Raw genomic sequence first — 12,962 nt, forward strand, 5'->3', positions numbered from 1 at the left:
GCTTTGTGTAGACTAGGCTGGCCTCGAACTCACTAGATCTGCCTGTCTCTGCTTCTTGAGTACTGTGATCAAATACATGTACCACCACCGCTGGCTTCTTTTTATGTTTTAAAAACGTATTAGACATCATTAGATAAATAGTCCTTCCAGAGACCTTAGAGGTTTTTTTTTTTTTTTTTTTTTTAAGATTTATTTATTATTATATGTAAGTACACTGTAGCTGTCTTCAGACACACCAGAAGAGGGAGTCAGATCTTGTTACAGATGGTTGTGAGCCACCATGTGGTTGCTGGGATTTGAACTCTGGACCTTCGGAAGAGCAGTCGGGTGCTCTTACCCACTGAGCCATCTCACCAGCCCCTAGAGGTTTTATAAGACAAGGTTACACAACTATTAAGTGGCACCTTACTGTTGTATGTGTGTAGCCTCAGCACTTAGACTGAGGCAGGAGAATTCGTGTGTTGGGAATGTATAATGAGTTTTAGGCTTACTAGGTTCAATTAAAAGTAAACACAAAATAATAAATGTGACTGAATAATTAATTCAGTGTTAGAGCAATGGGAGACTTGGGAATCAGTTTCATGGTGGTCAAAAGAGAAACATTTTTCTCTACTTACTAACTGCTGTCCTTGCTTAGTCTAGTATCCGATGTCCATCGGGCTGAGTCAGATGACCCCTTCTGGGTACAGTGACTCTTTCCTGTTGCTTAATGAATTTTTCTCTTGTGTGACCTGAGTGCAAGGCCAGGACTCCCAAGCTCACCTCCAGTGTGTCTAATCTAGATGGGTGCACAAGGGAGGGGCTCAGGAACTGGGGTTCCTTTGTGGGAGCAGGTAACTAGACAGGGCCTTCCCGGTGCTTAAGAAGGCGAATAGTAGCCAAGAAAGCCAAATCCATCTGGAGAGATGGCTCAGTGGTTAAGAGAAACGACTGCTCTACCAGAGGTCCTGAGTTCAATTCCCAGCAACCACAGGGTGGCTCACAGCTATCTGTCATGGGATCTGATGCCCTCTTCTGGTGTGGCTGAAGACAGCAACAGTGTACTCATATGAATAAAAGAAATAAAACAAATTTTAAAAAGAAAAGAAAAAAAGAAAGTCAAATCCTGGAAGCGGGCTTCTTTGGGGCAGCCATCTTTCATTCCCTCCCTACCTTACACCTCCCCTGTCACCTGCACCAGGACAAATGAACGAACAGCTGACCAATTATCACCTAAGAAGAAGCAGGGGCTGCCAGCTTGAGCCTCCACCAAGATTCCCCAGTGTGACCCTGGAGACCTGCACAACTAGAAGTCACATGAACCAGAGCCCTAGGGACTGGGTAGAGCTTGAGATCTGGATGTCAATCAGAGAGATGCATGAGCTGTAAAAATTAAAAATAAATAAAACCTCAATGATTTTGCAGAGAATGCTGGGGAGCTGGGACAGTTGCCCTCTCCCGTGTCACAGGCAGTGGGAGGAATGGGTAAGCAGTTTTGGAGGAGGAGAGTTGTCTGAGGGGCCCAGGTGGTCAGGACTCACTTCCTGATCGAGTGGTTGTTCCCAGGTGCAAAAGGGGGAGAGAAATGCAGAACTTCAGAAATAGGGCAAATGGCAGCCATTCAGGCTATGGAGACCCAATAAAGTAAAAATGCTGGGACTAAAATTGAGTTTGGGAGGGAGGCAGAAGAAGATGAAATCCATTCATGACTTTTCTTAATATTGGAAGGTCTTCGACCATTATTTATAACATAAGAATTTCTGAATGCATTATTACAAAAAAAAAAAAAAAAAAAAAAACCTTAAAGAATGAATGGGTTTAGAGACAGTTGGGGTGGGGGAGGGAAAAGAAGAAGGGACAGACCTCCAGCAAGAAGAGTTGACGCAGATCACAGATCATAGCCTTGGGCAGATTCCCTGCACACAGCCCATGAGACTCTGGGAGATGCCCCTGGGGTAAGGACAGGAGAAATAAGAGGGAAGGATCCACAGGGCAGACACCAGGACAGCACACATGGGAGCAGAGACCATGGAGTCCCCTTCTCTGTTTCTCTGCAAAGGGCTCCTGCTCACAGGTGAGGCCAGCCCTGGAGTGGTGTGGGGAGGATGCTCTGACAGGAAGGGACTCTGGGAGGACCCTCTGCTTCAGGTTGAGAGGGGAGGACACGGAGGGACCCAGGCTGCTCAGGTGGATGCTCTCAGGGAGCAAGGAGTGCTCAGAGGGGAGGAAAAGCCAGATCCCTCTTTATTTAAAGTTACCAGTGCCAACAGGACACATGGCTGTGCCCTGACTCTTGGAGTCCTCACAGGAGTGGCCATCATAATGGGGGTTTGCTCCCCACCAGAGATTTCCCAGGGCACAGCACACAGAGGACCACAAATGCCCTGGGTCAGATCCAGGCTCCAGTGTTTGTACCCATCAAGGGCTCTGGAATGGGGGTCAGGGCCTTGATGCTGAGCTGTGAGGTGTGCTTGGGAGGGAGTGCAGGGGACAGGGCTGTGCTGGGGCTTTTGACACAGAAAAGACAGGCAATGGGGGTGGAGAGAGGGTGGAGAAGGGCCTGGGACTCTACAGAGGACATGGCAGTCTCCTCCCTCTGAGGAGGAAGAGCTGGCAGCAGGGCACAGAGGAAATGTTGGGACAAAAGAGGAGGTGGCCCTGGAGAGATTCTCTTGATGGGAAGAGAGAAGTGAGCTGCAATCCAGGACTCAGACAAGGCTCTCTGTGAGGCTGCAGGATTTATGCAGTGTGAGAGAGGATGGGTGTGTGTGGTTGGGAAGGGGAAAGCAGGAAAGCAGGATTGATTCTCACTGTGGGGAAGTGAGGAATCCGCGGGGAAGCTGCGGAGGAAGGGTGCCTTAGTGCCTTCAGTGGGTGAGCAGGGGGTGCCTTAACCTGTGAAGATGGAGGTTGCATGTTCCTAGGTGCCTGGCACTCTCAGGAGTCAGAACACCTAGGAAGGACAGTGTCTTAGGAACTGGGACAGGCTGTTCCTCTCTTCATACAGCTTCAGGGAACCCAGAATCTACTGGAAGGGCAGCTTGGGAGATAGGGAGTTAGCTACCTGCTGACAACTACACACACACACACACACACACACACACACACACACACACACATGCTCACGCGCACACATACACATGCACACTGTAAGCCCCTAGACACCCCCAGCCCTGCAATTCATTCATTCATTCATTCATTCATTCATTCTTCCACAGAAGTCTGAGCCTTTCTCAGGCACATGGCCTTCCCAAAGCCCTTTCCCTAGGCCCTGTCCTCATGGACTGGAAGACGGGGCATGAGAGCTTTTAGAAAACACAGCAAGGGGTTGATTGCAAACACAGAGAACAGAACAACGGCATTTGGTAGTGATGACCCAGCGTCTCTGGAGAAGGCCAAGGAAGGCATCCCCAAGCTCAGTGTATTCTTGCAGAGTGAGTGGGGAGCCACGAGCCACGCAGACAAGGGAGGAGAGAGAGCCATACAAAGGGCACTCCAACTCTAGGGGACTGGGGAATATAGATGACACAGTTCCCCTGCACCGAGCAAGTGAGGCACACCCTCAACCCACACCTCGGCTAAGAGACGAACACACCTACCTGCTCAGGACTTGGGGATCATCTCACCAAACACTAAGGTCCCGATATTTATAGGATTTTCTCTCCTAGCCTTCCTCTTAACCTGCTGGAATGCACCCGCCGCTGCCGAGCTCACTATTGAATTAGTGCCACCCATGGTTGCCGAAGGCGGAAACTCCGTTCTGTTTGTGCATGAAATGCCACTGAACGTCCAGGCGTTTTACTGGTACAAACAGAGAGATTCGACGAAGAGCTACGAAGTCGCACGGTACTTAACACCCACGAACCAAAGTTCGAAGATGCCTCAGCACAGTGATAGGAAAACCGTATTCTACAGTGGATCCCTGCTGATCAGAAACGTCACCAAGGCTGACAGTGGAGTCTATACCTTACTAACATTTAACACGGAAATGGAAAGCGAATTAACACATGTGCATCTGGAAGTGCAGGGTAAGTGGTTGCGTGACCTCTGGGTGCTGGGGGGCGGGGAGTGTGCTCCTTTTATTTATAGGACCATCAGGCATCGGCTATACACATCTCCTGGTCTCCTCGCTGGCATTTGAGCATTTAGTGCAGGACATACACCGAGGAGGAAAACCTACAATAGGTCAGAGTTCTTTCCCTGGCTCCACCCCCCAGAGAAGAGGGCGCACTCTGTAACACAGTCTGAGTGTTGGGGCTTCACCATGAACCCTCGGGATTCCGGCAACGTCTGGTTGAGGAAGTCATGGGGTCCTCACAGTAAGGTGGCCACAAAGAAGTCCTGACTCCAGATCTCTGCACGAACATCTAGTCCAGGGAACCCTGGGGACCTTCACGTCCTGTGAGAGATGACAGGGATCAAGGTTTTATTGCTTATTTGTCTCATAGCAGGTGGAACCAGCCTGGGCACTGTCTGGAGGACCACTGTCAGACTAGGTCACTTGGGCACAGCCTTCTCCTGAGTCTCAGCATGCAGAGCCCAGATGGACAGGTGTCCATGCTGTGAGCCAACTGTTCTGAGGGTCTCATGAGGATACAGGTCCTCCTGGCAACTGCTTGTCCTCAGGGGTCCAGCCCAGTCAACTCTCCCTCATAGGCTGAGTAATAGACTCTGACATTTTGAGCAGCTCCCATCTGTAAAGAGTCCTTGTTTACATTTAAGATCACTTTATAGACATGGTAATGATCATTTATCATGTGTTATCATCATTGTCATCATCACATCAATTATTATTATCACATCGTCATAACAATTATTTTATATATTTTATAATATTAATAACAATTGTTACTGTTTGGTTTTTCAAGACAGGGTTTCTCTATGTAGCCCTAGCTATCCCAAAACTCACTCTATAGACCAGGCTGGCCTGGAACTCACAGAGAGCCACCTGCCTCTGTCTCTCTGCATCCCCTCTGCCTCTGGTGCTGGGATTAAAGGCATGTACCACCACTGCCCAGCCAAGTGCTCTATTATATAAAAACAGAAACACAGGAAACACAGTGGCTAAATTAGGGCCACATAGACCATGGGTGGCAGATCTGAAGCAGTACATATCTGTCTACAGCCTTGATCCCAACTTCTCCACCCTGGAGGCCATTCTAGGTGTCTGTGGACCTGAGAGGGCTGGTTGAGATCTGAGGGTGAGCCACCATCATTCGGTCCCTCCTCTGTTCCTTCACAGAGCCCGTGGCACAGCCTACCCTCCAAGCAGACAGCACCGCGGTAACAGAAGCTGGTTCTGTGACCCTCACATGTGTCTCAGAAGACCCTGGACTCTCCATCCGCTGGCTCTTCAATCACCAGGGCCTGTATTTCAATGACAGGATGACTCTGTCCCAGAAAAACAGCAGACTTACCATAGACCCAGCCAAGAGGGAGGATGCTGGGGAGTACCAGTGCGAGGTCTCCAACGGCTACAGCTCTAAGATGAGTCTCCCGCTCCAAATGTCTGTGACTAGTGAGTGACCTGGCCTCTCTCTTCGTGCGTCACGGGGGCAGGGAATTCTTTGTTAATGATGCTAAAAATGAAGAAAAGTTCTAGGGAAGAACCAAGGCAGCCAGCGTGGTGACGGAGCCCTGCCATCCCAGGCAGCCAGCGTGGTGACGGAGCCCTGCCATCCCAGGGTAAAACTCCAGTCAGCAGGATCATGAGTTTGAACCAGCCAGGGTTACAAAGAGAGACCGAGTCTCAAAACCAATCAACACAGTAAGCAAAACTACAAAGGGATTATAACTAAGGGCTTAGGTTCTGAGTTGAATATGGCCAGTCCTCCAGATCCATGGAGAGCTGATTCCAGGAGTCCCCAAATTTCTGGATGTTTTGAGTCCCCTGTTGAAAACAGTGCAGTGTTAGCATAGAGACAGACACATTCTCCTCTCACGTGCCCCAGTCATGCCTCACACCGTTGCCGCCCAGACACCTCTCCAGACCATTTCTAAGCGTATTCCATTTCCTACAGCCCTGATAGCTGTCAGCCTGCTTCTGCCTCTGTGTACATGGCATTTGTCTTTTTTGTTGTTGTTGTTAGCATCATACGAATCATGATTCTGTTCTCTCAAGCCACCTGGTTAAATTAAAGGACATTAAAGGACATTCTTGCCTACTGTCAACCACTAGATGACAGTCTATTTGATTTTTTTTTATATAATTTTATTTTTATTTTATGTTCATTGGTGCTTCGCCTGTGTGTGTGTGTGTGTGTGTGTGTGTGTCTGTGTCTGTGGGGGGGTGTCTGTGTGTGTGTGCCTGTGTGTGGGTGTGTGTGGGTGTGCATGTGTGTGTGGGTATGTCTGTGTGTCTGTCTGTGTGTCTGTGTGGGGGTGGGGTGGGGGTGAGTGTGTCTCTGTGTGTGTGTGTCTGTGTGTGTGTGCATGCATGTGTGTGTGTGTGTCTCTGTGTGTGTGTGTGTCTGTGTGTGTGTGTGTGTCTGTGTGTGTGTGTCTGTGTGTGTGTGCGTGTGTGTGTGTGTGTGTCTGTGTGTGTCTGTGTGTGTGTGTGTGAAGGTGTCAGAAGCTCTGGAGCTGGAGTTACAGACAGGTGTCAGCTGCCTTGAGATGAGGGTGCTGAAAGTTAAACCCCGGTACTCTGGAAGTGCAGCCAGACATCTGCTTAACTGTTGAGACTTCTCTCTAGTCCCGGCCTATTTGATTTTTAGTCTTAAATTTATCTGCAACTCCCTGGGACTCACAAGGATAGAGCCGCACAGATACCAAAGGACATGAGATGTGTCCTTTCAGCCTTTAGCTTTGCTAAGAGGAAGAGGACTGAAGAGGTGGTGGCCTGAGTAAAGCTGTCCCTGTCAACAGCACCATACTATGTCAGCTTGGGACACAATGAGTGGAAAGTGATTGCTACTTCCCCTCTGTTGCTTGAGAGGGTGAGGACCCATCTCCCTGCCACATGAGGCATGAAGAGTAACTCACCAGCCCTGCTGAAGAGGAGGTTCCAGTGTGCCGGGTTGTACACCCAATATCTCCCCATGCATCCTCACCGTGTAACAAGGCTGGCAAGCACTAACTGTAGTGGGGTCTGTGCCCCATCCAAGGGAGAAGGGTACAATGGAGCTTGGGGATGTTCTGCTATGCAAGCATATCAACCACTTTTGAGTGTGGACACTGTAAGATGAACCCATCCTCTCCACACCCAGCTTCTCTCAGAACACTTATCCAAAGTTAAGACAAAGTCTACCAACAGTGTGTCCCTTAGCTGACCAGGTCCTGTCAGGTTAATCTTACAGGCTCCATGGACGATCTGTCCGGAAAACTCAGGACATGTGTTTGTCCGTGCGTGGTGATGCTGGGCATGCATCAACTTGGACACTTAGCGGGAAGGCCATGTTAGCTGTCGAAGCATCAATCAGAGTTCAGGAGACCACAGACACTGCCCAGCTTATGTGGGAAGCACAGAGTAGCGTCTTTATCAGATGTGATATATGCATGTGAATGTCAAAGACTAAAGGTGTTGGATCCCACCCCACCCACCTCAAAGACTGACTGGACATGGAACTTGGGTCCTTTTCAAAGGTAGTGTGACTTTTTTAACCCCTGAGTCATCTTCTTTCTTCTTGTTTGTTTGTTAAGATTTTATTTATTATATGTAAGTACACTGTAGCTGTCTTCAGACATCCCAGAAGAGAGCATCAGATCTCATTACGGATGGTTGTGAGCCACCATGTGGTTGCTGGGATTTGAACTCAGGACCTTTGGAAGAGCAGTCAGTGTTCTTACACACTGAGCCATCTCACCAGCCCTGTTTGTTTGTTTTGTAAAACAGGGTTTCTCAGCCAGGCGTGGTGGCACATGCCTTTAATCCCAGCACTCGGGAGGCAGAGGCAGGCGGATTTCAAGGCCAGCCTGGTTTGGCTATCCTGGAATTCACTATGTAGAACAAGCTGGCTTTGAACCCAGAGAGATGTGCCTGCTTCTGCCTTCCAAATCCTGGGATTAAAGGTATGTACCACCACCAGGCTCCTTTTGGGTTCTTGATCTGAGGTCTCATGTAGCTCAAACTTCATAAGTAGCAAAGGATGACTTTGAACTCCCAATCTTTCCACATGCAAGGATTAAAAGCACTCACCACCATACCTATTTTGTCAGGGAGATTATGTGTGTGTGTGTGTGTGTGTGCGCGCACGTGTGTATCTATAAACAAAATGTTAAACCAGGAGTTTCAGTGAATGGCTGTAATTCTGACATTTGGGAGGCTGAAGCAGGAGGATCAATGCAAGTTAGAGGCTAGTCTGGTCACATAGTGAGTATCAACATGGCAAGATCCCATGCCAAAAATCAGTCTCTCTCTCTCTCTCTCTCTCTCTCACACACACACACAATCAATCAATTAATCAATCACATTTTAAGATGTTTCAAAACAAAATTTAAAAAATAAAAAAATTAAATTTTAAAAAAAATTTTAAAAAATTAAATTAAATTTAGGTTCTGCATAGGAGAGGAAACACTCAGTGTTTGTCTCTCTAAATTTGGCTTTCCTCTCTCTTCACAGTCTATTTATATCACATTTTCATAGTCAGTCATCCCCTAAGGGACACCAGGCTTGTTCCAGTTTCTAGGCAGTGGGAATGATGCAGCGACAAACACAAATGTGAAGGTGAAGTATGATAAGGCAGGAAGGATCCGTTGACTGATACAGTCATTGCCCGTACTGTCTGTTTACCAAGCATGACTTCACTTGCTACCTGGAAAGAATGTCTAAACAAAGGATCCGTGCCCTTAACAACCGCTGACTTCCCAAGGGGCTTCTGTAAAAACCTCACTCGCGCCACCTTGTGGCTTTGGAGTATAACATGAGAATACAAACATGGTCTGGGGGTGGAAACCTTTCAGGAGCCATCCTGGCTTTGGTCCACCAGTGACACCACTTCTCATCCACTCTTGTTGGTGTTGGAGTGGCTTTTTCCAGAAAGATTCCCACAACATTTCTGGAGGCCCTAACAGGATGTCCTTCACCATGACCCCAGTTGATCAAGAATGACTGCCTCTCCAGGGCCTCTCAGACAACCAAAGGTCTCTGGAGCCAGGAGGAACGCATACCCACATATCCGATGGGATTCCAGGACCCCTTTCTAGCGGCCAAAATGCCTATGACACCCAGGATCAGAGTCTCTGAGTCCAGATCGGGTAAGGACTCGCCCCCTCCCAGGGGAGACAGGCAGGAAGAGCCAGTGCAGCCTGGCTCTTCACCCCAGAGGACTGCATCCAAAGCCCCTATGAGGACCAAGGAGGTACTGGTACTGATCTCTGGAGAAATAGACAGACTGGGAATTTAAAACGGGAGTCTATAACTTCTGAATGAACGAATGAATGAATGAATGAATGAATGGTGGATGAATGTGAGCACACTTGCCTTCTCCATACACCTGCAGCTACAGAATCTGATTCCATTAATAGGAGGTGACCAGCAGAGGTGACCTGTTGTGTCTGGCCAGCAGATCACAGCCTGGGTTCTAGCCTGGACAGGCATTTTGGAAACCTGGAAGAGAAGAAGGGCTAGGCGACGAGAGAAAATGATGCAGCTAAGACAGGCATTCTGATCAAAGCTCAATTTTACTGTTCCACACGCAGTTATGAAGCAGGGGAAGGGGGCCCGATTCCCACCAAATAATCTCGGAGTCCAGTAGCAGGGTGACCACGTGATGGCTTCGGAACAGGAAAGCGACAGGCTCCAGCAGTGGGAGTGGCAGAATGATTGAGCAGGAAGCTCCACCCCTGAACAATCAGGTTTCAGACTGGGGGAGGGGAGACTACAGTGACCGAGCATGGTTAAATCATGGTGAGGAGGCTGGCAAAGCAGGCACCTTCTACCCCACTCTATGCACTACAAGGAGTGGAACATATAACCTCCCCCAGCTCCTGGTTACAGAACTCTTGTCACAAGGTCTGCACAGTCCTAATACAAACCCACACAGTTGTGCAAAGATTGCTAAGCCTGAAGACACCAAGGAAGCACCCACACTGGCATCCCCAGGGGATGGAACTTTTCACATGATGCTGCCTCCCTACTGTTCCAACTGTCAGCATCACAGGGAACCAAGATGGCTGCAAGACCATCTCATCCCATCTTCTGAAAGTAGTGAGCTACGCAACGCTCACCAGCCTCAGCCACAGCCCAGCCCTGCCAACCTCTGCGGGATGCATTCCAGATACAAGCCCATTCCAGTGTGTTCTCTAAGGGAATATCGGGCCTTTCCTTCATCCAAAGTGGCAGCTATGTTATTCAGCCACATACTTGCCAGAAGAGGAGGAAGAGCCCCTCCATGATTGTGTAGAAGTTGTAGTAGAGATTGTCTCCTAACACCCAACAAAGTTCAGCTCCCCAGTTCAGATGTGGAATCTTTTACTGGTCAGAGCTGAAACCTATGACAGGACAATAGCCCCTCACAATAAGAGACTCTAAACAACAATATATCAAGAAAGGGGGCTGCTTACCTCAGGGAACAAAGAAGCTAAACCCAGAGTCCAAACCCTCCAGTTCCTAGGAGCTGTGTGGGCCCCCCTAGCTATGGAAATGATACACTGACAGACTCACACCAAGAGCCAAGGTAGTCCAAGACACAGCTCCAAAGTCCTATCCCAGCTGGGCGGTGGTGGTGCACGCCTTAAATCCCAGCACTCGGGAGGCAGAGGTAGGCAGATTTCTGAGTTCGAGGCCTGCCTGGTCTACAAAGTGAGTTCCAGAACATCCAGGGCTATACAGAGAAACCCTGTCTCAAAAACAAAAGCAAAACAAAAAAAAAAAACAAAAAAAACAAAGTCCTATCCCATTACCGTCCAGAACTCCCCTCACAATAGGCCAGAAACAAAAGAATGACAAACACAACTGACATGGGCCAGGGAGATGGTTCAGTGAGTAAAGTCCACATTGTCAGGCCTGATGACCTGAGTTTGATTCCCTAGACCAACTGTGTTGGCTTACAGATAATTCTGCTAGACTCCTCCCAGGGACCTAGCAACAGTTACGTCATCACCTGCCGCCATTACTACCTGCGCCGCTGCTACCACCAGGTGCAGGTGACTTGGCAGTGTATTAGAGGACTACTCACTACCCCAGTCCCTCTTCTCTTCTCTCTCTCCCTCTCTCTACTCTCCCCCCCCCCCGCCATTCTCTCTCTCTGTCCCCATACATTCCCAGCTGGCCTCTCTGTCTTTCTTTCTGCCCTCCTTTGTCCCCCTTCTCTACCTCTACCCCTTCTCCAGGTCCTCACTCCCCTCCCTTCCCTACAATAGCCATCCCTGACACCAGGTCTGCCTCATGGTGTGATTTCTCAGGGGTGCCTTGGCATGGCTTACCAGGTACCCCCTGACCCTTGCCACCGCTGCATTTATTTCATATAACAGGCTGGAGGAAGGTTTTCTTCTGGCCTACTCATGGACACTGTGGCATGTTCACGTACCCACACATACAATAAATAAATAATTCACAAGTTTAAATGAAAAAGAACTGATAGGGCTGGCGAGATGGCTCAGTGGTTAAGAGTGCCGACTGCTCTTCCGAAGGTCCCGAGTTCAAATCCCAGCAACCACATGGTGGCTCACAACCATCCATAACAAAATCTGATGCCACTCTTCTGGAGTGTCTGAAGACAGCTACAGTGTACTTACATATAAATAAATAAATAAATAAATCTTTAAAAAAGTGATAAAGGGGCTACTAAAAATCAGGAGGACTGGCTGACTACCACAGATAGGAAAATAATAATCCCAGAGATGACCACTTCCAGCCCACTCCCACAGTGACACACCTACGCCCACAAGGCTACACCAAATAGTGCCACTCCCTGGGCCAAGCATATACAAACCATCACACTTGGCAAACTCTCACAAAGCTTTCCGGGGTGCGGGGGGCACTGCCCTCCAAGAACCACTGAAAGAAGCCAGTTGTTGTGGCACATGCCTTTGACCCTGGTGTTGTGGGGTACTCACCAGGAAAGACTGCTCAGACATGGCTATAAGCCAATAGGAAGTGTTTACTAGTCAGTCAGCCACTGAACCGTTCTCCGGGTGAGCGTTTAAGCATAAAAACTGTTCTAGGTCGCCATCCTCCAGTTAACAAGAACAGTTAGCCAGAAGCAAAACAACAGAAGCTAAAAAGGCAAGGTTAGTACAGTTAGAGACTTTCCCAGAACTATGGACTTTGATGGATTAGGTCTTTGTTTTCGTTTTGGCAGGTGGTGCTGTCTGTGCTGAGTTTTACAACCTGATTGGTACTTCCACCACGGAGTCAGTGTGCTAAGGTCTGGGGCCCTGTCACACCAGCACTTGGAAGGCCAACTCAGAGAGAGTTATAGTTCAGAACAGCCAGGGGTGTCTTAAAAGCAAACAGCAGCAACAACAAAAGAATTGTTGCATATATATGTGGTGGTCTCAAGGCTGCCAACGCTGGCCCAGCAAGCTCCCAAAGACTATTCTCAGTGTGCTCAGAATGATCCCAAGCAATCACTCAAAGCCTCATGCTAACACACAAGCTGGACTCCTACCCATTTAAACACCAGAAGTGGTCTTTACTGACATTGACCCCAGCAGGAGGTAACAAGACTTGAGGCTTATGGTGTGCACTTTTTCAGGCTGGGCCTTTCCTACTGCATGAAGAATTAGCCTGGAACTTGTGCACACACTACCACCCATCAATCTTTAAGTGTGGTTGTGAACATGAATAAGACTGTTAAAATGGCACTGGACAAACACTACCCCGAAACAGACTTCCCTGGCCAGAAATTCTACCACCTGTACTGTTTAGGGTACGCTGTATAAATGCAGTTACTTTACTTTTGAAGTCATGTTTGGACACTCACATCCACTGCTTCCAAAGGACTCAGGGGACCTCTACTGGACACACCTGCCCTAAGTGGTTCTCTGTTTTTGTTTTGCTGAGACGGGGCTTCTCTGTTTAGGCCCAGATGCCCTGGAAC

General features: G+C 48.6%; 1 protein-coding gene across 1 annotated transcript; it reads left to right on the forward strand.

Moving 5' to 3' along the window:
- On the forward strand, window positions 1,952–6,133 carry Ceacam9 (carcinoembryonic antigen-related cell adhesion molecule 9). The gene is made up of 3 exons (NM_011927.4): window positions 1,952–2,053; window positions 3,648–4,007; window positions 5,222–6,133. The coding sequence occupies exons 1-3, from the start codon at window positions 1,993–1,995 to the stop codon at window positions 5,503–5,505; spliced, it is 705 nt and encodes a 234-aa protein (NP_036057.1). The 5' UTR covers window positions 1,952–1,992; the 3' UTR covers window positions 5,506–6,133.
- The last annotated feature ends 6,829 nt before the right edge of the window (window positions 6,134–12,962 follow it).

The sequence above is a fragment of the Mus musculus genome, chromosome 7 (assembly GCF_000001635.26).
Source record: "Mus musculus strain C57BL/6J chromosome 7, GRCm38.p6 C57BL/6J".
Classification (NCBI taxonomy): Eukaryota; Metazoa; Chordata; class Mammalia; order Rodentia; family Muridae; genus Mus; species Mus musculus.